A 23431-nucleotide genomic window follows, 5' to 3' on the forward strand; every position below is an offset into this window, starting at 1 on the left:
TCAACCACTGCGCCACCAGGGAAACCCTTCCCTACCATTTTAAATGCAAGGATCAACAAAGGAAACTACGCATGGAAAAAAAAAAGAAATTACATGTGGAACTCTGTAACAACTAAGCTCTCTAAGCTTCTGTTAGCTCAAGGATCAACTCTTTTTTTTAAATTTATTTTTTGGCTGTGTTGGGTTTTCGTTGCTGCATGCAGGCTTTCTCTAGTTGTGGCAAGCGGGAGCTACTCTTCGTTGTGGTGCACGGGCTTCTCATTGCAGTGGATTCTCTTGTTGCAGAACACGGGCTCTAAGTGCGCACACTTCAGTAGTTGCAGCCCGTGGTCTCAGTAGTTGTGGCACGTGGGCTCTAGGGTGCACGGGCTTCAGTAGTTGTGGCATGGGAGCTCAGTAGTTGTGGCTCACGGGCTGTAGAGTGCAGGCTCAGTAGTTGTGGTCCACCAGCTTACCTGCTCTGAGGCATGTGGGATATTCCCCGACCAGGGATCGAATCCATGACCCCTGCATTAGCAGGCGGATTCTTAACCACTGTGCCACCAGGGAAGTCCAAGGATCAACTCTTAAGTATCCTCATGATCCCAGAGATCAGCTACAAATTTATCCTAAGTAGTCCTGAGAATTTTGTTTAGCGGGCTCTCTGCTGTGGAATCCTTCCTCTCTGTTCTTCACCCACTGTTGACACTGTTTCAGGTCTTAACAGAAGCCCTTTTAACGCCCTTCTCTCCTGAGTGGCGGGTAGCACGCTTCAGGTGAACGTTCAAGAGATCAGACACCATTTCTCCAAAATTACAAGAAATATACAGTGTTCTGCAAACTCAGGTGGGAGTAGGGGAAGGAAGTAATTCCAGTATTATTCGCTCCCTCTCTGCTTTGGTTGTGACATCAAATGCACAAGCAGATCAGGAGCAATTACTAGAGCATAAAACAAAACACTTGAACTTTTTTACAAACAAAATCAACTAAGGTAAATGGTCAGCCTAAAACAATTTCCCTAAGATATGGAATAACCCATTTATTCCAATTAGTAAATTCTTAAAATGTCCTCCTGATTATAGGTCTGGAAAAGTGGACTTCTACACTAGAGAATTATAAAGTAAAAATAGGTAAAAAAATTTAATCCTTCAGCCATAGCTGTATAATTATAAATAAAGATGGAAAACACAGGCCAAAGCACAGCTAATTGGCTCATTTTATCCTCATTTCCTTCAAGGATAGAAGTATCTGTGAAAACTGATGTAATCTACCAATATCCCACACAAATATGAGCCCACAAAGATAAGGAAATCAATTTTCTTTTCTCTTTCTTTTTTTTTTAAATTTATTTTTGGCTGCATTTGGTCTTCGTTTCTGTGTGCCGGCTGTCTCTACTTGCAGCGAGCAGGGGCTACTCTTCATTGTGGTGCACCGGCTTCTCATTGCAGTGGCTTCTCTTGTTGCAGAACACAGGTTTTAGGCACACGGGCTTCAGTAGTTGTGGCACGCATGCTCAGTAGTTGTGGCTCACGGGCTCTAGAGCACAGGCTCAGTAGTTGTGGCTCACGGACTTAGTTGCTCCTTGGCATGTGGGATCTTCCTGGACGAGGGCTCGAACCTGTGCCCCCTGCATTGGCAGGCAGATTCTTAACCACTGCGCCACCAGGGAAGTCCCAGGAAATCAATTTTCTAATAGTGCTGGAGAAACTAGAAACATATTTATGAAACCAGAAACATCCTACCCTTTCACTTTAATGAAACACATTCTAAAAGTATTGTGACACTATTTCTGCCATACTATCTCAGCAAGTAAGTAAGCAAGTTATATCATGTGAAATCAACCTGAATACTGTGATTTATAAATGAAACACATGATTGCTGGGACAATAGACTGAACTGAAATAGGCCAACTGTCGCCTGCCTCTCCCACCCCCCACCCTCACTGTGATTTATGTCCTAAGAAAGATTTCTGTTTAAAAACAAAACTGTAAAACCTTTAAAAGCTGAACTTCCCTTTAACAAAGATAAGTAGGAGGAATTTTGAGACAAAACTCCCAAATATTATTCTCATTTATGCCAGTGCCTGTATCATGTCAGACAAACCTCTCCTCACAATTTACTTTCCCAACTGGCAAAAGAAAATTATTTTCACTCATTGGGATGTCAAAAGTCTTGATTAAAGTTTTCCAAGCATTTAAAAATATGTAGATAAAAGCAGTTATAATGAGGAATTTATAAAAAGGAATGTGTTGCCTTAGATCCCTCCCAGAAGTAAAGGTTGTGGTATGTTAGTTAGGGTTATTTTTGCTTACTCTCTCACTCTCATTTTCAAACAAATTTTACCACTTCTGCATGCATTTTTCAAAAAACAACCTTCTGCATTACAGACCAGGGGTGTTAACCTATCCTTTGGAGGAATTAGTGTTTAATCTAACGTTACCTAAAGGTCAAGAATCAAGATCTTTCTAAAACTATGATTGTAAAAAAATAGTTTCTATCAGGTTAAGAAGGCTGGTAGAGAAATCATTTTGGAGGAGACAAGGAAATACAGAAATTCCTTGGGGAAAAACTGGAACGCCTTCTGACTTCAGACAGTGTTCTTATTCATTCCCAGCAATTTTTTTAAAAAAGATTCCAAATTATATTTAAGACACGACACTCGGTCAGAATTAAAATATAGCAAGCTTTACTTTTTCTCTTTTACATTTGAGTTTACATCAGAATTAAATCTCACACATTAACACTGCTTTTGTCACTTCATGGGTCTTCTTCCTATATATAAGCTTTTTTATTGGCTGGAGGGTAGTCGGATATGGTTGTAAGCTTAGCAGTTTTGAATTCTATATTTTTTTCTTTCAAACAGTGACATTTTGGAAGATGTGGCTGTGTTAAAGATGTTGATGTACAATGTATTGCTGGATGCATCTTTCCAGCCCCCCAAGCCTTTGCTCACATTATTTCATGTACCTGGGCTGTCGTTCCCTACCTCCATTCCTGCAAAGCTAAATCCTATCCATTTTTCAAGGCCCAGTTCAAAAGCTCCCTTCCCTACACTCTCATAACACTTTCTGTTTCTAATATACATTACTGAGATTAAAAGGGTGTATCTGTCTTTCCTGCTACATTGTGAGACCCTTCAGTACAAAAAGGAAAAAAACCCTCTCATGTCATGACTGTAGAAACAAGAAAGTTTGAAAGATTAAAAAATAAAATCTCAGTTCAAAATATTCTTTAGAAAGGATAAGCAATGTAGTTATTCAGTAAGTGGGTCTGCTAGAATCCATTGTCTTCATAACTGAACTCGAATGCAAACTCTCTCGAGGCTAGGGACTTCATCTTATTTCTTGTGTATACCCCCTACCGCCCCCCACACCTCAATATCACCTAATTCAATGTTCTGCACATCTTATGTCTCAATACAAAGTCATACCACTGTAGATGAAGAGGGTGTAATTAAAACAAAAACCAGATGCTGAATAATATTAACCTGAGAAACGATGAAAGAGTTGCCGGTGCTTAGGATAAATAACTTCAACGTCTACAACAAAAAGTGTCAAAGACAAAGATGCCACAGGATGCAACAAGGATGGAGAGTAACTTTACTGGGAAGGGGTCAGAATAAACAAAATGAAATGGAAACAAGAGTGCTCTCTCAGTTTACTTCATGCTCCCAGAGCGAGACAAGAAGCAAAATATCTAATTTCTTTACATTATTTCATTAATAATGGTGATCAGTCCATGTGACCTCCAAAACTAGGCACAGACCTTCTTGTACCTTTAATTAATTAGGTAACATGGGCTATGGATGATCAGGACACTTCCTCACGAGGGGACAAGAAAGTGACAGGGGTCAGGACCCAATCTTCCCTCCTCTATCCCCTGTTAGGGGAGGTAAACTAAAGTGTAGTGAATACCTGAGCTGTGAATCAGTGAGAGTTTGTAAACTCCCCCAGATTAAAATCACCTTCTCGCCACACTCGGTAGTACAGACTGACAGTAACAGAACACCCCTCCTGTAGAATGGGACGACGGGAAGCCGACATAGGACTTACCTGTTTTTTCTGTCCTATGGTTAAACCTGCGGAGCTACGAAGCCGGTGGCGGCGACAAATCCAGGCGTGTAGGCTCCGATCTCACACACCAGGAGAAGTCACAGTAGCCGCGGCGGCGATGGCGGCGACGGCGGCGGCGACCGCGACAGCCGCGGCGTCGCCAACTCCTCCCTCCGCTTCTTCCCCGAGCCGCCCGGCCGCCGCTTTTACCCCACCTTCCCCCCCAACTTCCGGGTGATGCCCCGGCCGGAAGCAGCCGGCGAGGCGGTGGGGGACGCGTCACGTGAAAGGGGAAACGCCCAGACTGGGGTCAAGTTTCTCCCCCTCCCTGCTGCGCCTGGCCTGACACACAGCCGCCAGCGAAAGTCTTCCTTTTTGGCGCTGCAGAGAGTCCTCTTCCCCGCATAAAACCCACCAAAATCTGCAGTTTCCTAACCTGAAGCCAAGAAGTACCTTAGACCTACTTATAAATCTTCTTCTGGATAGTTCAGCCTCTCACAGCATGACATTAACGTGCTCCTATTAGACTGTGTAGCCTGACTCCAGATGAATTTACCCTGATCCCTCAATCGAAAAATGATCTCTGCGCGCTCTCCGGTGAGGTCGTGGGAAACCGCGCTGATTCGCGCAAAATAGAATTCGCTTTGCTTCACTTCCGTGTTTCTCCAACAGAAAGGTGAACAGATGTGCATCAAAAGTTAAAAAAAAAAAAAAAAGAGCTTCCCTGGTGGCGCAGCGGTTGGGAGTCTGCCTGCCGATGCCGGGGACACGGGTTCGTGCCCCGGTCCGGGAAGATCCCACATGCCGCGGAGCGGCTGGGCCCATGAGTCATGGCCGCTGGGCCTGCGCGTCCGGAGCCTGTGCTCCGCAGCGGGAGAGGCCCAAAGTTAAAAAAAAATCGGTGGCTGAGGCTTGGAGGAGTGACATTAGACTCTGAGTGAGAATACCACACTTAGGTAAACTTGGAAGGCCCAGGAGGCTAAAGCTTTTCTGCAAAAAACAGATGCGGGGAACACTGAGGGGTCTGTCCCAGCTCAGCATCCAGCCGACAAATCTTGTCAGTGGATTCTGCCCTGCTGTCCACCGTGCCAATGCAGTCAGTCAAGCTGCGCGGCGGAGCCTTGTGTTTTGCTTTCCCGAAGAATTGGTTCGTCTTGGGCGGCCACGGAGAAAACCCAAACACTGGAGCAAAACCAGAAACGGAAGCAGAGCACACCATTTCCTTTTGAGGAAACTAGTGAACTTACATGATTGTTAGCATTCAAGGAAAAGCTACTTTATTCCCTGGCAGATTGTACAGCAGATGTCTAGAACTTATTCATCTTGCATAACTGAAACCTTATACCCATTGGTTAGCAACTCCCCATTTCCCCCTACCCTCTGCCCCTGGCAACCACCATTCTATTCTCTGCTTCTATGAGTTTGACTATTTTAGATACCTCATCTTAAGTGGAATCATGCAGTATATGTCATTCTATGACTAGCTGATTTCAGTTAGAATAATGTTCTAAAAGTTCATGTTGCCACATACTGCAGGATTTCCATCTTTTTTAAGGCTGAATAACACTGCACTGTATGTATATACGTATTCGTTAGCCATTTGTCTGTTGATGGACATTTTTTTTTTTTCGGCACGCGGGCCTCTCACTGTTGTGGGCTCTCCCGTTGCGGAACACAGGCTCCGGACGCGCAGGCTCAGCGGCCATGGCTCACGGGCCTATCCGCTCCGCGCGCGGCATGTGGGATCTTTCCGGACCCGGGCACAAACCCGTGTCCCCTGCATCGGCAGGCGGACTCTCAACCACTGTGCCACCAGGGAAGCCCTGTTGATGGACATTTAGGTGCTTTCCACACCCCGGCTGTTATGAATAGTGCTGCAGTGATCACGGGAGTGCTAATGTCGCTTCAGTTCTTTTGGATAAGTACCCAGAAGTGGGATTGCTGAATCATATGGTAGTTCTATTTTTAATTTTTAAAGAACTTCCATACTGTTTTCCTTAGCAGCTGCACCAACAGTGTACAAGAGTACCAATTTCTCCACATCTTTGCCAACATTTGCTTTTTTGTTGTTGTTCATAACCATTCTAACATGTTTGAGGTGATATTGTGGTTTTGATTTGCATTTACCTGATGATTAGTGATGCTGATTATCTTTTCATATATGTTTGCCATTTGTATATCTTTGAGAAATGTCTAATCAAGTCCTTAGCCCATTTTTTAAAAATTTATTTATTTTTGGCTGCATTGGGTCTTTGTTGCTGTGCGCGGGCTTTCCCTAGTTGCGGCGAGCGGGGGCTACTCTTTGTTGAGGTGCGCAGGCTTCTCACTGCGGTGGCTTCTCTTGTTGCGGAGCACAGGCTCAGTAGGTGTGGCACATGGGCTTAGTTGCTCCGCTGCATGTAGGATCTCCCTGGACCAGGGCTCAAACCCGTGTCCCCTACATTGGCAGGTGGATTCCTAAGCACTGTGCCACCAGGGAAGACCCCTTTGCCCATTTTAAAATTGGGTTATAACTTTTACTGTGGAGTTGTGGGAATTCTTTATATTTTGGGGAGCATAACCCCTTATAAGATACATAGTTTGCAAATATTTTCTCCTATTCCCTAGATTGCCTTTTCACTCTGTTGTTTCCTTTGGTGTGTGGAAACCTTTTAGTTTGATGTAGTCCCACTTGTTTATTTTTGCTTTCGTTACCTATGCTTTTGGTGTCCTATCCATGAAATCACTGTCAAGACCAATGTCATGAAGATTTTCCCCTATGTTTTCTTCTAGGAGTTTTATAGTTTCAAGTCTTACATTTAAGTCTTTAATCCATTTTGAGTTGATTTTTGTGTGTGCTGTGAGATAAAGGCCCAATTTCATTCTTTTGTATGTGGCTACCTAGTTTTCCAACATCATTTGTTAAAGAGACTATCCATTCCCCATTGTGTATTTTTGGCACCCTAATTCAGTACAGTTGCAGGATACAAAATCAACATATAAAAACCAGTTGCATTTCTACATATTAACAATGAACTGTCTGAAAAGGAAATTAATTTAAAATCCCATTTACAATAGCATAAAAAAATAAAACACTTAGACCTAGAAAAATTGTACAGATGAACTGGTTTGCAGGGCAGAAATAGAGACACAGATGTAGAGAACAAACATATGGACACCAAGGGGGGAAAGTGGTGGTGGTGGGGGGTGGGATGAATTGGGAGATTGGGATTGACATATATACACTAATATGTAAAAATAGATAACTAATAAGAACCTGCTGTATGAAAAAATAAAATTCAAAAATAAAAATAATTTTTTAAAATAAAACTTAGGAATAAACTTAACTAAGGAGGTGAAAGACCTTGTACACTGAAAACTACAAGACACTGATGAAAGAAATTGAAGACACAAATGAATGGAAAGCTATCACCCCCAAAATAATCATCTCAAATTTTTTTAAATTCATGCTTTTAAATTCATAATCTTTATGTATGAGTATATTTGAATTGGGGCAGGGATCTCACCTCACACTACCTTCACATCACCATTTAAAGCTCTCAAACACTTCCCCACTTATTTACTCATTTGTCCATGATCTTAAAAACTTACAGGATTCCAAGGATGTAAAGAATATTAAAGTATCTATCACCCTGAGTTGAGACAGAATTGAGACGCCTAAAATGTAGCAATACAATGCAATAAATAAGCAGTACAGAAAGCATTTCAGAAAAAAATGTACTTTTTCTTCCTGTTCCAATTTGTCATTTTAAAAAGCAGCAAAATCCTAGAATTTTTAAAACTGTAAACATTAAGAGGGAGGGGCTCCACCTCACTAATTTTGAAGTAAGATGTGGTCTTTTCATACTTCCTTTTATTAAATATCTGTCATAAGATGTAGGGGGAAAATAATCATAGGATTATTTATATTTTCAACTGGAACCATTTCAACCCAGTTACCATAGAGTATCAAGTCAAATAACGTTGCAGAACTCAGTAAGCAAAGTGCAAATATTATTGTAAAACTGTAAAAGGCTTAGAAAAGTGGCACACAGTATGCATATTTATATTTAATAATTTTCATCCTACCTGTTTGAAATCCCTAATAAGCCTTGACAGGCAACACTTAAAATTGCCCATAGATTTAAATTTTAGGCCTACAATTAAGTATTTCAGAAAGAATTATTCTTTGCCCCTTTATACCCATCCACATAAAAATTCACTTCAGGACTCCTTACCTTCCTGGACATTCAATTGTAGTTGTCAATCAATGTGCATAGCCGTAACTATTAAGATATAAATTCAGCCCCAAATTTAAAATCTTAACTCACATCACATGAAATTAAATGGGTTTTAAGTGGGCTTCCAATTATTAGCAAGTTGTTTTCTAACTTCAACATTAACACTGTGTTAAGCTTTCAAAGAAATTCACTGAAAGGCAGAAACCAGAAATAAAGCTTTACCAGAAGAATATCAAATCTACTAGGCTCTCTAGTTTTTAGGTAAAGTTTATCATTATGAGCGGCAAGATGCTCTACATTCTTAGTCACTGGGCCTTTCCCTCACTTTAAAGCACTTCAGGGTGAGACAGTGGCATTGACATATATACACTACCAAATGTAAAATAGATAGCTAGTGGGAAGCAGCCGCATCACACAGGAGATCAGCTCGGTGGGATAGGGAGGGTGGGAGGGAGATGCAAGAGGGAGGGGATATGGGGATATATGTATACATATAGCTGATTCACTTTGCTGTACAGCAAAAACTAACACAACAATGTAAAGCAATTATACTCCAATAAAGATGTAAAAAAAAAAAAAGAAAACACTTCAGGAACCTCCCTGGTGGTGGAGTGGGTAAGACTGAGCTCCCAATGCAGGGGGCCTGGGTTCAATCCTTGGTCAGGGAACTAGATCCCACATGCATGCTGCAACTAAGAGTTCGCATGCCACAACTAAGGAGCCCGTGTGCTGCAACTAAGAAGCCCACTGGCCACAACTAAGGAGCCAGCAAGCCGTAATTAAGGAGTTGGTGAACCTCATCTAAGGAGACTGTGAGCCACAACTAAGGAGCCCACCTGCCACAACTAAGACCCGGTGCAACCAAATAAATAATTAATTTTTTAAAAAAATAGAACCTGGATAATTTTACAAAAAACACTTTGCATCTCTAAATGAATCATCCCTAATCTCCCGTATCAATGCAAGAGCATACCAACATTTTTAAAATTACTACTATATTAAACTGAGCTTTCAAATAGAAGGGAATGTCTTCAGGAAGTACATCAGGTTTCCTGGCACTGAGCAGATAGTAGGTACCCCCCCAAATGCTTACGAAGTGCTTATTAATATCACCAATAAAGTTAATAGTCAGGAGGGTGAGAACACAACATCTGTGCCTCTACAACTGCCACGATACCTAGTTCTAAGTAAGTTTAATGAATTTAAAAGAACAGAACACATGCACTAAAATAGTTTGAGTCAAATTAAGAATGGCACTTATGACATTCACCCTTTTTAAAAAATACTTCATAACTCCCCCAATAAATAACATGTGAAGGATTGGCAATGCTTCTTAATTAAGTCACTTATCTAAATTCTTCAAACATACAGATTTTTACAGGGAGACTAATTTGACAACCTTCACACGGGATGAAAACTTTGAGTACACTAAGCAAGCTGCAAGGTCAGAATATTGTGATGACACAAAATAACTGACTTAAACCACAGCTTCATTTCTGGTAGTGGCCATGGTAGTTTTATAACTACTCATCAGAACAAGATTAATCATAAAACTAAGTTTTGCAAGTATTTTCAAAGATGCCAACTACCACCACTAGATTTTATCACACAAGGCAACACATATGCTGACAAATAGACATTTTAAAATGTCATACTAGGACTTTCCTGATGGAGCAGTGGTTACGAATCTTCCTGCCAATGCAGGGGACATGGGCTCGAGCCCTGGTCCGGGAAGATCCCACATGCCGCAGAGCAACTAAGCCTGTGCACCAGAGCTACTGAGCCTGCACTCTAGAGCCCGCAAGCCACAACTATTGAGCCCATGTGCCACAACTACTGAAGCCCTCACACCTAGAGCCCGTGCTCCACAAGAGTAGCCACCACAATGAGAAGCCCACACACTGCAACGAGCACTGAAACGAAGAGTAGCTCCCACAACTAGAGAAAGCCCACGTGTGGCAACGAAGACCCAAAACAGCCAAAAAATAAATTTATTTTTTAAAAAGTCATAGGGCTTCCCTGGTGGCGCAGTGGTTGAGTCCGCCTGCCGATGCAGGGGACACGGCTTCGCGCCCCGGTCCGGGAAGATCCCACATGCTGCGGAGCTGCTGGGCCCGTGAGCCACGGCCGCTGAGCCTGCGCATCCGGAGCCTGTGCTCCACAACGGGAGAGACCACAACAGTGAGAGGCCTGCGTACCACCAAAAAAAAAAAAAAAAAAAAAGTCATACTATTTATTTTTGCCTATCAGAATAGCTGACAATTACTACTTATCTGACAGAAGTGGTATAAATCATACTGAAAATTACCCCCAGTCATTAGAAATTCTCAGTGCCAACTCAGGAACAAAAACAGAAGATTGAAACTTCCTTAAGGACACGTTTATTTTGCTTAATCATGTTGGAGGGTTACATGCATTTGAATACTTTAGTCCTCTTTTAACATTCTAAATATGATATAAAGTGTTCAAATTTTACCAAATAGTGTCACTACTATGTAGTTACTAATCTTGCAACCTACCTGTGTTGTAGTGGCATTCAAATCCTTATTCCTACTTTAAAAAGTCATGAAATTACTGGCTTTGGTACATTAATGAGAAAACAGGACATATTGCCATAAAAGCAATTCTTCTAGTATTTCACCTATTGAGTAAACATTCTTCAAATGTTTGGTTAAGTATAAATCCTTATCTACATCAGGAAAATTTGGAGATTCCTAAAAGCCACTTACCTGATAACCTACAGTATCAGGTAAGTGAATTTTAGATATCTCTAATTTAGCCAATATAGATAGGTTACTCAACTGAAATTTCATTTACTGCTTGAGCACTATTAACAAGCCACTACTTGAGGCTTATTTCAGAGCCTTTGGCTGAGGAAATAAAGAAGCACATGGTGTAGATACTGTATTTTCTTCAGTTAATATCTTATACATAAAATCCAATGTCATACTGAATTCAGAAAAACTGGTATAGTTACAGAAAGCCAACAGCAGAGGTCACTAGTAGTTAAGTAAAACAGATCCTTTCTTTAATAACCTCATAAACATCTCAAATAAATATGCTGAAAAATATAGAGCTCTAAGATAAATGTACCAAGGGAGCCAAGGAGCTAGCTAGTCTTCAGATATCCTAGGAGTTCATTTGATAGGACCACCCTTCCTATGAGTCTGGTGACACCCTAAGTTCTCCTGGCAGGAGTACAAAGGACTTAATGCCAATTCCAAATACAAACATATATGAGAGGCTGAAAGTAGTAGGTATAACCAAGATATGGACACCAAATTTTAAACTCAAAGATGACCTAAAATAACTCTGTGATCAGTTACTCATAAACTGTAATTTCAGCATATTATAAAGCTGACCCCCAGGTGACAGCCAAACTTTCCCTTCACACTACCTAATAGAGAAAAGCTATTCAAGAAGTTGTACAAGTGTTTTGACTTTAACATTAACACAAAGGTTAAATAAATAAAAAGTGATCAAGCTTGGTTTCATTTACAAAAGAAACAAACAAACCTACAGTGAGGTTTTCAAATGTACTTTATTTCTTCAATCACGCCATATTTTAATGGGTACATAATGCTTTTACTTGGCATCAATTATGAGTTGATTTTGAAACAATTCAGTATTAAACCAGCTGGGATGATCACTGTTCTCTCCATTCCTTTGGGGTGACTCTGCCAACAGGGGACAGGTTCCATTCTATTCCAATTTGTGTTGCTGTCTGTAAGAATTAAAATGCTGTCAGTTATATGTTTAAACCGGAGCCCACTCTCCCTTGGAGAGTATTTCCTAAAGTGGCAAAGGTATTCTGCACTATAGGTTAAAAACACACAGAAAGTCACCTGGGATGCAGTGCCCTCCAGGTAAGCCAAACCTAATTGCTGTCCTAATTCTCTAGAGCAGTGCTGTTCAGTAGAACTTCCAGAGATGAAGGAAATGTTCTATATCTGCACTGTCTAATATAGTTAGCCACTAGCTACATACAGCTATTGAGCAACTAAGATGTAGCTAGTATGACTCAGCAACTAAATTTTAAATTTCATTTAATTAATTCAAATTTGTATATCACATTTCTATACTACATCCTCAAAAACATTGCACTCAACCACGACTACCTAAATACTGCCAAAGAGGACTTTTGTAATATCCCTTCATCAAGTAGCACTTCACTTCCAAAAGTGCCCCCGATCACACATTTGTTCAACATCTGTTTACTCTTCCAATTAAGTACACACACTTATTTTAATAATATATTTGATTTCAGGAAGATCAAAACAAGAATGAAAAAGGCCTATTAATAAAGTCTTTGATTATTAAGGCAAGGGTTGTTTCATATCTTTTAAAATCAGTTTATATATTTATTATAACTTCAAGACTCCTACTTTTAACCAGCAAGTACAGTGACTGGTAAGTAGATTGGTAAATGAAGATGTAAAAAACTAAAATATTAAAAAGCAAGTCACTTTATATGTCATCCATCAGAAATGCTGTACTCAGTTCTGAGGGTAGAATATAGAAGAAAGGTTGATTAAGCAAAGAAAGGTGACCAAGATGGTGAAAACCCTGGAAATCATATAACAAAAAAATGATCAACAGAACTAAGAATGTTTAATGTGAAAGAGAAGATCCAGGAGACATGATAGGAATCTTCTAATATCTAACAGCTGATACATGGAAATGTGATGAGAATTTCTGTATTGCAATGAAATGATGAGTAAAAAAAATGGAGGCAGATTTTAACTCAACATAAGATCTTTTCAACCAGCTACACAATATGGAAAAGACTGCCTTTTGATCCACTAAGCAACTTGTTATTGGAAATGTTAAGAACAGATGATAGATGAATGCTCAATGATGAGGAAGAAATTCCTGCAATAGATGGGTAATTACGTTAGAAAATCTCTAAAGTCTCTCCTAACTAGAAATGTATACTGTGTGAAAAAATTTTGAATACATGAGATAAATGGGAATAAAAAACATCTAAAACAGGTTATCAATCAACAGTACTTACATATGCCCATACAGCAACACAGAAAGTGGCACCACTTGTTAATACAGCATTACCATATTTGTCATGGAAATCAGGTGCCCGCTTCTGGTGGCTCTGCCTTGCCATTGTTTGCGGAATGCTTCGAACTTAAAGGGGAAAAAAAAAGAATATGGGAGCATATCTATCAATTATCAGGAAAAGAGAACATGTGTTATTGATATTGCCACTCACAAAAGCCAAGGAAGTTAACTCTACAGTATTATGCAGTATAATAAAATGTTAAAACATATTACAGCTAAAAGCAAACTGGCATACTTTGAAATGCTTCACAAATAAGATTGACAGATGGATAAATATGTGATATAACAAATACAGCAAAATGTTAGTTGTAGAATCTATGTGGTGGGTACATGGGTATTCATTATACAATTCTTCCAACTTTTCGATATGTCTGGAACTTTTCACAATAAAATGTTGAGGGGAAAACCCAAGAAAAAGTGATGTCAGTAACATCCACGACAAATTGGTATTTGTATAACCTCTGAACTTAGCTCCTACTTCATTAATTTGAGTATTTATGACTCTGATTATCACTAAAGTTTACTCAGCAGTGCTCAACAACTTACAACATAAAGGGGTAAATAAACTCAAAATGATTAAAGCACGCCAAATGTTTATGACCTTAAAATTACCCCAAAACCTCCAAAAACTAGAGTAATCTTGATTTTTTTAAAAAGTGACTAATGAATATAGCACCATGCTAAAATAAATGGGGTATATGGAAATGTGTAAGACACATACCCTGTTCTTGGGTAACTTCCACTCTAGGGGAGGCTATTAGATACAAAGACACAAACCATTATAATACAAGGAAGTAGAAATGTTACCTAAGCACTTTGAATAGCAGGTAGGATTTGGTTATGTAGCCAGGCTATTAGATACAAAGACACAAACCATTATAATACAAGGAAGCAGAAAGTTAGCTAAGTACTTTGAATAGCAGGTAGGACTTGGTTATGTAGGCATGGGAAAGGTGAATCTGAAAAAAGCAGAGACAGAAAACCCAGTGTACTAGAAAACAAATTACGTTTGAAGGACAAGGTAAATAAATTAGTAACAGGAGGTAAAACTAGAAAGGTTCATGGAAGGCCACTTTTTTGGTAGAGGTAAAAGTTGCTGAGCAGAATGACAACATGAAAACTTTGCTATTACTGCTATTTTAGTAGAAAGTTTTCAAACTGCCTCTGGAGGTACTTGGGGGGCTTGGGAAAGAGCCAGGACTGGAAAATGCATATTTCCAGCTGCTTTTTTCTTCCTCTCCAATCTAAGTAGCAGATCCTTATTGTTTTAGAGCCTCAAAAGGTATGTAATGAAAAACGTATTAAAGAAACAGCAATGTTGCCCATTCACTAGCACTTATGAATATAATGGGTTATGTGATACAATGGGTTATTTGATATAATGTGATACAATGGGTTATTTCGGGATAGTTATTTGACCAGTTAATGGTTTCTTTGCTTAAGTGCCTTAGTTTTTTTTCACCTTTAGTCACACTTGGGATGAGCAAATTTACAAACATTTCCCAATATAATCTGCTCTAGAGCAGTTAAAAAGTGAGCATGTGAATGCCACATTGAAAATAACAACCCCCAAACCCCTTTCCTGAGGTACAAGGCCCTACCTGCTCAAAAAGCAAAGAAAATAAGATTACCAAGCAAGCAATTCTGGAACACCTCATGACATCAACACTCAGGTCACCCAATTGGATTTCTTTAGACCTCTTCTCTGTGATAAGAAATGGTTCAGTTACCACCTATTGGTAATTTCATATAATCCTCAACAACTCTACGAGGTAGGTATTATTTACTAAGCCCCTATTTTACAAAGGAGGAAAATGAAGTTGAGAGAGGTTAAATCATATGCTCAAAGTGAAAGAGATAATAGACATGGCTTTTGGAATATGAAAAACCAGTCAGGCAACTATTTTTTGGTTATTGTCAAAGGTGCTTGAGTGTTTAGAACACAATCTAGTAATACTCCTAACGACTCCATAAACAGAAAATAAAAAGATGGCTAAAGAAGATAAATGGTAGTTGTTTAAGGTCACTTTCGTTGTAAAACTGCTCACGTTACTCAAGGTCACCTTCAGGGCAAATCAAGTATGGAAATGACTTTTATCTCTCCAATCTAGTGCATTCTCAGTACATAATGCTGGTCTCAAAATTTCCCTGTACCTGCCTAACTTTTAGGTAAGAAAAAAATGACAATTATTTAGTTAATAATCCACAAATAACATAAAAGCTGCAGTGCTACCATTTAGGTTGTCTCCCTGCAATGAAACCAAGAATTGGAGAACAGGCTCTTCCATTTGCGGGTAAACGTGTCCCCAAAGCTAAAGTTTACGGAATTACTTAAGTTAAGGAACGAGAAGTGTTCACCAAGTGTCTCCCTTGAAATCGTAGCCTACCGAATAAAAAAAAAAAAAAAAAAAAAAAGCAGAGCTGGGTTATGACTCCAGTAACAGAAAGAGCGCTGGGAACCCAAACAGAAACGCTGAGCGATTAGGCTAATGCTAAGGACATTTTCCCAATTACTTGGAGTGAGGTGGGAGACCGAGCATTTAGAATAATAAGGTCGAGATGCACATGGAAGGAAGGGGCACGAAAGACCACGAGGACAAATGGATAAAGTCAGAAAAGATCTGCTCACAATTTTTGCTCACCTCCGAGACGACTTAGTGCGTTTTTGGCCAAGGGAAACATCGTGAAGCTGAAGACACAACGGCGCCAACTGCAGTTGCTGACTTCCTGCAATTTCACCTCTAGTACCCTTGCAAAGAGCCCTGAGAAACAAAATGGCTTCCTGCTGAGCTCTTTAAAGAGATTTGATGAATCTCGCGAGACCTGTAAAAAACCTATAGAATTTGTCTTCTTTACAGCACGGAAGGATAAACGCCTTATGGGAAACGAAGTTTCATACTTTGTAAATGACTTATCAGGATATTTACGTAACAATGAGAGAATCCCTGGCCTCGAAGCCAGGTTTAGTGCTCTATAGAGGAGAGCTGAGACATTGATCTCAGACTGAGACATCAAAGGCACCAACTTCAACATAGTGTTTTAGAGGCTTGAGCTTGTATCTCGCTCCACACTAGCAGTACTTTCTGTTCCCTCCAAACTTACTTCATTTCTTGAATTTTTTCCTATTACTACCTACTAATTCGTTTAACTTTTAATTTTGAAATGTTTTAAAGTTATGAGGAAACTTGCAAGAACAGTAAAAAGAATTCTTAATATGTAGATAAATATGTGATAAAGCAAATTTAACAAATTGTTGATTGTAGAATCTTGGCGGTGTATGTTCAGAGTACAATTCTTTCACTTTGTCTGTATATTTGGATATTCTCATAATAAAATACTGGGGGAGGGAGAATTCCTGTACACCCATTACCAAGGTACACCACTTGGTAATATTTTGCCACGTTTTCTTTGTGTGTGTGATTAAATACATGTACATAAAAGATATATAAATAAATGCATCTCTTTTCTTCTGAACCATTTGAGAATAACTTGCATACGTCATGTGCTTTTACCTGTTAATACTTCAGGGTTCATTTCCTAAGAGTAAGCTATTCTCTTACATAACCACAGTACAGTTATTAAATTCAGAAATTTTAATATTGAGACAGTACAGCTCATATTCCAATTTCACCAATTACCCCAATATCTCTATCCAGAATTCAATCCAGTTCCCTGTATTGAATTTAATTATGTCTTTTTTTAACATCTTTATTGGAGTATAATTGCTCCCCAATTGTGTGTTAGCTTCTGCTTTATAACAAAGTGAATCAGCTATACATATACACACATCCTCATGTCTCCTCCCTCTTGCGTCTCCCTCCCACCCTCCTTATCCCACCCCTCTAGGTGGTCACAAAGCACGGAGCTGATCTCCCTGTGTTATGCGGCTGCTTCCCACTAGCTATCGGTTTTACATTTGGTAGTGTATATATGTCCATGCCACTCTCTCGCTTCGTCCCAGCTTACCCTTCCCCCTCCCCATGTCGTCAAGTCCATTCTCTACGTCTGCGTCTTTATTCCTGTCCTGCCCCTAGGTTCTTCAGAACCTTTTTTTTTTTAGATTTCATATATATGTGTTAGCATAAGGTATTTGTTTTTCTCTTTCAGACTTACTTCACTCTGTATGACAGACTCTAGGTCCATCCACCTCATTACAAGTAAGTTATGTCTTTAGTCTCCCATAAAATCGAACAGTTCCTCGGCCTTTCTTTGTCTTTCATGGCACTAATTTTTTTCTTACTAAGGTAAACTTTATACTCTCAAGCTTACATATGAAGGAAGTGAGGTGCAGAATCAAGATTAGGCAATTGTAAGTGACAACTGGTAACGGACCTTCTGACTCCACAGGTCTGTGCTCTGTAATATATTTGAAGAGTACAGGCCAGTTATTTTGTAAAACTTCCCTCAAATTTTGCGGGAATTTGATGTTTTCTCGTAATTAGATTGATGTTTTCTCATAATTGCTTGATGTTTTCTCGTAATTAGATTCAGTTAATGCACTTCTGACAGGAATACTACATGACAGATGTGTCTTCTTAGGGCATCTTATCAGGAAGCCTATAATATTAGCTTGTCCCATTACTGATAATGCCAACTTTAATCATTTGCTCAAAAGGATGACCTCCAAGTTCCTATAGTATAAAGTTACTGTTTTTCCCTTTGTCATTAATAAGTAACCTGAGGAATACATTCAGATTATGTATATATCCTGTTCTTTATCAAACTTCCACCCACTAGTTTTTGTATCCATTGATGATTTTTGCCTAAAAGAATTATTAGTATGAAAGTTGCAAAATGGTGATTTTCTAACTCTATCATTCCTTCCATATTTAATACTGAGTGTTCTACTATAAAGAGGAGTTTTATCTTCTCCCCTATTTATTTGTTCATTATCAGTGTGGATCCATGGATTCAATAGGTTATAATCGATTGCTATCATGATTTATTTTAATGCTCAATAGTCTCAGATGTGGTCAGTAGGATTCCCTTCAAGCTGCCTTATATGTCTTTTTTTGATGTCGCCATCATTTTTTTTTTTTTGAGCACATCGTTATTTTCTGACACAAGTCTCATCTTTTACTTTCCCTGCCCCAGCACTGGAATCAACCATTTTCCTAAGGAGCCCTAATTTCTTTCAGGGATGGCATTTAGCAACCTAGATTTGGCACTAGGTTTGCTCATTGATATTGGAATGTCATTGCTTCTAGTCCTTCCTGTGAATAGAGCTAGGAATATATATCATGAATGATAAATTTATACAAATACTTCCAAGTCAGGTCCAACCCCCAAAGGTTCTTTTTTACTTTCCCTCATTTCATATTTGTATCTCCCTTCTTACACAGTGAGAATCCTGGCTCTCAACATCAGTGTTTTTGCATACTACATTATACACAATATATTTTCAGAATTGCTTTGCTCATATCACTATGAAAAACAAATATACCTAGTAGAGTTTAAGATTTGCTTGTAGTTGTGTTTTTTCTTTAGACTAATGGTACATAATCAAGGTAGTGTGTTCATAAATTTTTCAGATTATTTTTTTTTAGTGTGGCTGTTTTTCATTTGAAATAGTTGTGCTCCCTTTTTTCTGTTTGTATTCAATTTCAGTTTTTTAACCCATTCTTACTGATGTGATTTTTAAATGTTTAACTTATTTTTAAAATTGTGGTAAAATATACATAACATAAAATTTACCATTTTAACCATTTTAAAGTGTATAGTTCAGTGGTATTAAGTACATTCACATTGTTGTACAACTATAACCACCATCCATCTCCAGAACTTTTTTCATTTTGCAAAACCACATGATTTGTTTTTATATTTTATTTTAAAAATATTAACATTATTCCAAAATTCAAAACTATACAAACTGGTGTACTTAGAGAAGTGTCATTCCCTCTCATAACTTTTCTACTCCATTTCCTCCACCTCCTGTAGGTAACCAATTTCATTAGTTTCTGATTTAAGCTTTCTGTGTTTCCTTTTGCAAAAAAACATATATATTTTCTTATTTCCTCTTCTATTTTACACAAATGTAGCATAATATGTATGTACTTTTGCACTTGTTTTTTTCACTTTAACAATAGAGCTTGAAAATCCATATCATTTACAGAGCTCTTCCTCATTCCTTTTCTTTACAGCTGTGAAATACTCCATGGTATTTATGTACCATAGTATATTCAATCATTCTCCTATATTTGAACATTTAGGTGGTTTTGAGAATATTTCAATTACAAATAGTGCTGAAATGAATAAATTTGTGAGCATATATTTTCTTATTATTGGAGTAGAGTCCTAGAAGTGGGATTGCTGAATCAAAGGATAAATACATTAGATATTAAGTTATCCTCCATTTTTCATTCCCACCAGCAATGTATGAGGGTGCCTGTTTCCCCACAGACTCAATGACATCATGTATTGGATTTTTGCCAAAATGATAGGTGAGATTTTTGTGTACTTAAAAAACTTACCTTAATTTTTTATTTGTTAAATTTACATGCAGTAAAATTCACTCTTTTTTAGTGTAGTCTTCTGAGTTTTGACAAATGCAAACAGTGTGTAACCACCCCAATAATTAAGGAGAGAAAGGTTGTATCCTCACAAAATATCTCCTTGTGTGGTCCCTTTGTAGTCAGTCCCTCTCCCCACCTCCAGCCCCTGATAGTCACTGATCTGTTCTCTACCTTTCTAAAATGTCATATAAATGGAATCATATGGCATGTCTCAGTGTTCTTTTTAAAAATTTTTCTTACTATGAGTGTCTGTAAACGTTTTAATTTTTTACATATCTCTAGATCACATCTCTTCAGAACCAGCTATTTTCCCTTCCATACCCTTCTCTTTGTCTCTCCAACTTAATGAAATTATTTTCCTCTCTGTGTGTTTCCCAGCAGGGACTAAAAGAATGGTCATATGATATTCCACAGCATCAAAATAAATCCAAATTACATGCAATTGGTTTTGTTGGTGTTTTTCCTCTTGAGTATATTATTCTTCTCTATTATCCCAGTTTTACAACCCACAATGATAAACAGAACTGGGCCAAATAAGTGGAAAGTTCTGCTATGTAGGATTTTTATTATTTTTTAGATAAGGGAATTGGTTATTTAAGAAAACCGATTATGACACAAAAACTTTAAAAAGACAGAAGTGCTTTCTTACAACCTTAGTGTTGCGTCCATCCCTCCAACAAAATAATGACAAGTTAAAAAAAATATTTGCTGTCTATAACAGAAATTTAAGTCCTTGTTGGTGCCTACCTAATAAACCTAAAGGTTTGCCATGAATAAACACTTTAGAATATAGCTTTTGATGTCCGCTGTGTTCAGCACATGTGGCACAGTTCCTGGGACACACAAGGTATTCAACAAGCTCTTGTTCATTCACTTCAAAAAATATCCCTCAGTAACATTGTTTTTGCTTTCCTGCTTTTACTTTTTTTTTTGGCTGTGTTGGGTCTTCCTTGCTGTGTGCGGGCTTTTCGCTAGCTGCGGTGAGCTGGAGCTACTCTTCACTGCGGGGCGCGGTCTTCTCATTGTCCTGGCTTTTCTTGTTGCAGGGCACAGGCTCTAAAGTGCACAGGCTTCAGTAGTTGTGGCATGTGGGCTCAGCAGTTGTGGCTTGCGGGTTCTAGAGCTCAGGCTCAGTAGTTGTGGCACACGGGCTTAGTTGCTCCACGGCATGTGGGATCTTCCCCGGCCAGGGCTCGAACCCATGTCCCCTGCATTGGCAGGTGGATTCTTAACCACTGTGCCACCAGGGAAGCCCCAACTTCCTTTTCTTTTTTTTTAAATTTGAAATACTTTGGAGGCCAAATAAGGGACTTGGATAGCTCCTATCAATCACGTGGCTAGGTCCAATTGTTCTAGAATATTACACGAAAGAGGTGTTCAAAGAGTCCTAAAGAGTCTCCGGAAAAAAGTTTCTGTTGTAACAACCTTAAGCCATTTTGGACGCTGAAAAGCCGCAATGCTTCACAACTGCGCACGCGTATTTGAATGTCCGCTAAGCCCGCCATCTTTACGTTTAATGAAAGGGGTGGTCCCTTATCTTTAGCGGACCAATGTAAAACCTCCAGATTGTCATTTTTCTACTGGCTAACAGAGACCAATTAGAAGTGAACCGTCTTTTAGCGGGCGTCTGGCTGTACAGCGCCCTGACGTAATGTGAGGGGACTACGGGCAGGGCTGAGCTGGACCAATGAGGAGGCGCGAGGGGGATGGTTTGCCTGTTCTCACGCCCAACCCTCAGACCCAGCCCCAGGAAAGTTTCCCTTCTAGGAAGGAGAGAAGCGAAAATGGCAGCGCGTTGGTGGCTTTGGTGTGTCTCTGCGACCGTGGCGGTGGCACTGCTGCTCGTTTACGGGATTCCCTCAGCTTCTGCCCAGAGAAAGAAGGAGGTGAGGACAATGTTTCCAGCAACACGGGCTTCTCCCAACGAGTGGGGCTTGAGAGGGTCCGTTTTGTCTTTCCCGATCCCTTTTCCCCGCCGATTCTGTGTCTTTGGTGGCTCCAATTCCGCCGTTTTTGGAATTGTGGGGTTCGCGAGGGAAGAAACTGTAATACCGTGTCTTCTGGGACTGTAGAGTCTGAGAGTGGGGTGGGGTAGGTGACAAGCTGGCTTCTATAGGCCTGTGGATGTACATGGCTACGAGTTTTGACACTTCTTTGAGTATGGACCCCATCAGGTGGTGGCGGGAAGTTCGACTTTAGGTCCCAGGGGTAGAATATCTGAGTCTTTCTTCTGTCAGTAGATGTAACTCCTTTTTAGATGTGTGAGAACTATATATTTTGTAGCATTTTCACTTCAGGAATGAGAGGAGTAAACAGAAGAGCGGAGCTATGCCAAATTTATTTCATTGTCCAAATAATTGATTCAAAGCAAGTTACCAGAGTGAAGCTCTTAAACCATTTTCAATGATTTACCAAATATCAAGCGTGCCAGGTGCTGTTGTGAGGAGCTTAGTGTATATAAGTGAACAAAACTAAATTCCTCGTGGAACTTACTGACTTTGGCAAGTGGAGGAGATACAGTATTCTTTACTCACCATTAAGCAATCCAAGCTGAGGAATTTTAACATTGTTGTTTTGAAACATGTGTAGAGCCGTATGCTCTTAGAGCTTTACAGATTACTAGCAGTTCTTTATGCTCTCTAATTTTATAAATGAGGAAACCCAAGTCCTAAACTTACACAGTTAACTGTTGCAGAACAAGGACTGAAATCCTACGTCAGTCAGTCTTATGCTATTTCCTGTACATTCCGTGCCTCCTTCTAGTACACAATATCTGTACAGGCACTTTTAAAATGCCATTTAAACATCTCCAATGCTTGTCAACTTGAGCTGAATTTAAGAGAACCTACCTTCTCTGTTTTCGAATATGTGTACTATTCCATAAGAATAAAATAAGCTAGCATATTAAAACGAGTTACTTAATAGATTGGCAAAAAGTAAAATTAAAATTATACAATTTTCAAAGTAATGGTGAAATGAGCAGGCTCATACACTGGAACTAGAAATCTATGTGCTTTTTCAAGAGGGTTCCAAGCCATTTTTACGTGGAAAACAAGATGTAGAGCAATACACAGTTTTATATTCTAGAGGCCTTTTATGTTAAAATATATATATGTGTATGTATATATAGAGAGAAACCTTTGTAAGAGTATACAACAGTGGATGTTTCTGGGTAGTTGGGATTGTTCATTAGGGGAACACTAACTTTTTACCTTATATGTTGGTATTGTCTAAATTTCTACAACCACCACTTACTGTTTTTTAATAAAACAGTGAAAAATGTTAAAAACTAGTATTTCTACCAATTAAATTATTTATTCATTGGACCTCTCACTAAACTAGAAGCAGAAGAGCCTAGCAGGGGATAGATTACTTTCAAAAGGAATCAGCAATGAATTATGTACTTTATTTTTTATTTTTAAACATCTTTATTGGAGTATAATTGCTTTACAATGGTGTGTTAGTTTCTGCTTTATACGAAAGTGAATCAGTTATACATATACATATGTCTCCATATCTCTTCCCTCTTGCATCTTCCTCCCTCCCACCCTCCCTATCTCACCCCTCTAGGTGGTCACAAAGCACCGAGCTGATC

General features: G+C 39.2%; 3 protein-coding genes across 9 annotated transcripts in view; 1 reads left to right on the forward strand and 2 right to left on the reverse strand.

Annotated features, from left to right (window-relative positions):
* The window catches only part of ATP7A (ATPase copper transporting alpha), a 147905-nt gene extending 143638 nt beyond the window's left edge, over positions 1–4267 (reverse strand). For 2 of the 7 annotated variants that reach the window (XM_067022991.1, XM_059050748.2), the window contains exon 1: positions 4032–4267. The gene's annotated coding sequence lies outside the window, so the exon portion shown is untranslated. The remainder of the gene's footprint in view (positions 1–4031) is intronic. The other 5 variants (XM_067022992.1, XM_067022988.1, XM_067022990.1 and 2 more) reach the window with 3 other exon arrangements.
* A 7506-nt stretch (positions 4268–11773) lies between these two features.
* COX7B (cytochrome c oxidase subunit 7B) lies at positions 11774–16098 on the reverse strand. The gene is made up of 3 exons (XM_059050771.2): positions 15967–16098; positions 13266–13390; positions 11774–11975 (listed from the first exon to the last, which is right to left on the reverse strand). The coding sequence occupies exons 1-3, from the start codon at positions 16004–16006 to the stop codon at positions 11898–11900; spliced, it is 243 nt and encodes an 80-aa protein (XP_058906754.1). The 5' UTR covers positions 16007–16098; the 3' UTR covers positions 11774–11897.
* A 5349-nt stretch (positions 16099–21447) lies between these two features.
* MAGT1 (magnesium transporter 1) overlaps positions 21448–23431 on the forward strand; it is a 56623-nt gene continuing 54639 nt past the window's right edge. Inside the window, exon 1 of the mRNA XM_059050755.2 lies at positions 21448–21722. Coding sequence (XP_058906738.2) covers positions 21543–21722 — 180 coding nt within the window. The 5' untranslated portion in view covers positions 21448–21542. The remainder of the gene's footprint in view (positions 21723–23431) is intronic.

The sequence above is a fragment of the Kogia breviceps genome, chromosome X, assembly GCF_026419965.1.
Source record: "Kogia breviceps isolate mKogBre1 chromosome X, mKogBre1 haplotype 1, whole genome shotgun sequence".
NCBI classification, from domain to species: Eukaryota; Metazoa; Chordata; class Mammalia; order Artiodactyla; family Physeteridae; genus Kogia; species Kogia breviceps.

Excerpts from the sequence above, each read along its gene's own strand:
- COX7B (XM_059050771.2), bottom strand. The coding sequence starts at position 16,006 with ATGTTTCCCTTGGCCAAAAACGCACTAAGTCGTCTCGGAG. Across the intron at positions 13,391-15,966 it reads CGCACTAAGTCGTCTCGGAG|TTCGAAGCATTCCGCAAACA; the intron begins GTGAGCAAAAAT and ends TTCCCCTTTAAG. Across the intron at positions 11,976-13,265 it reads GTGTTGCTGTATGGGCATAT|ACAGCAACACAAATTGGAAT; the intron begins GTAAGTACTGTT and ends TAATTCTTACAG.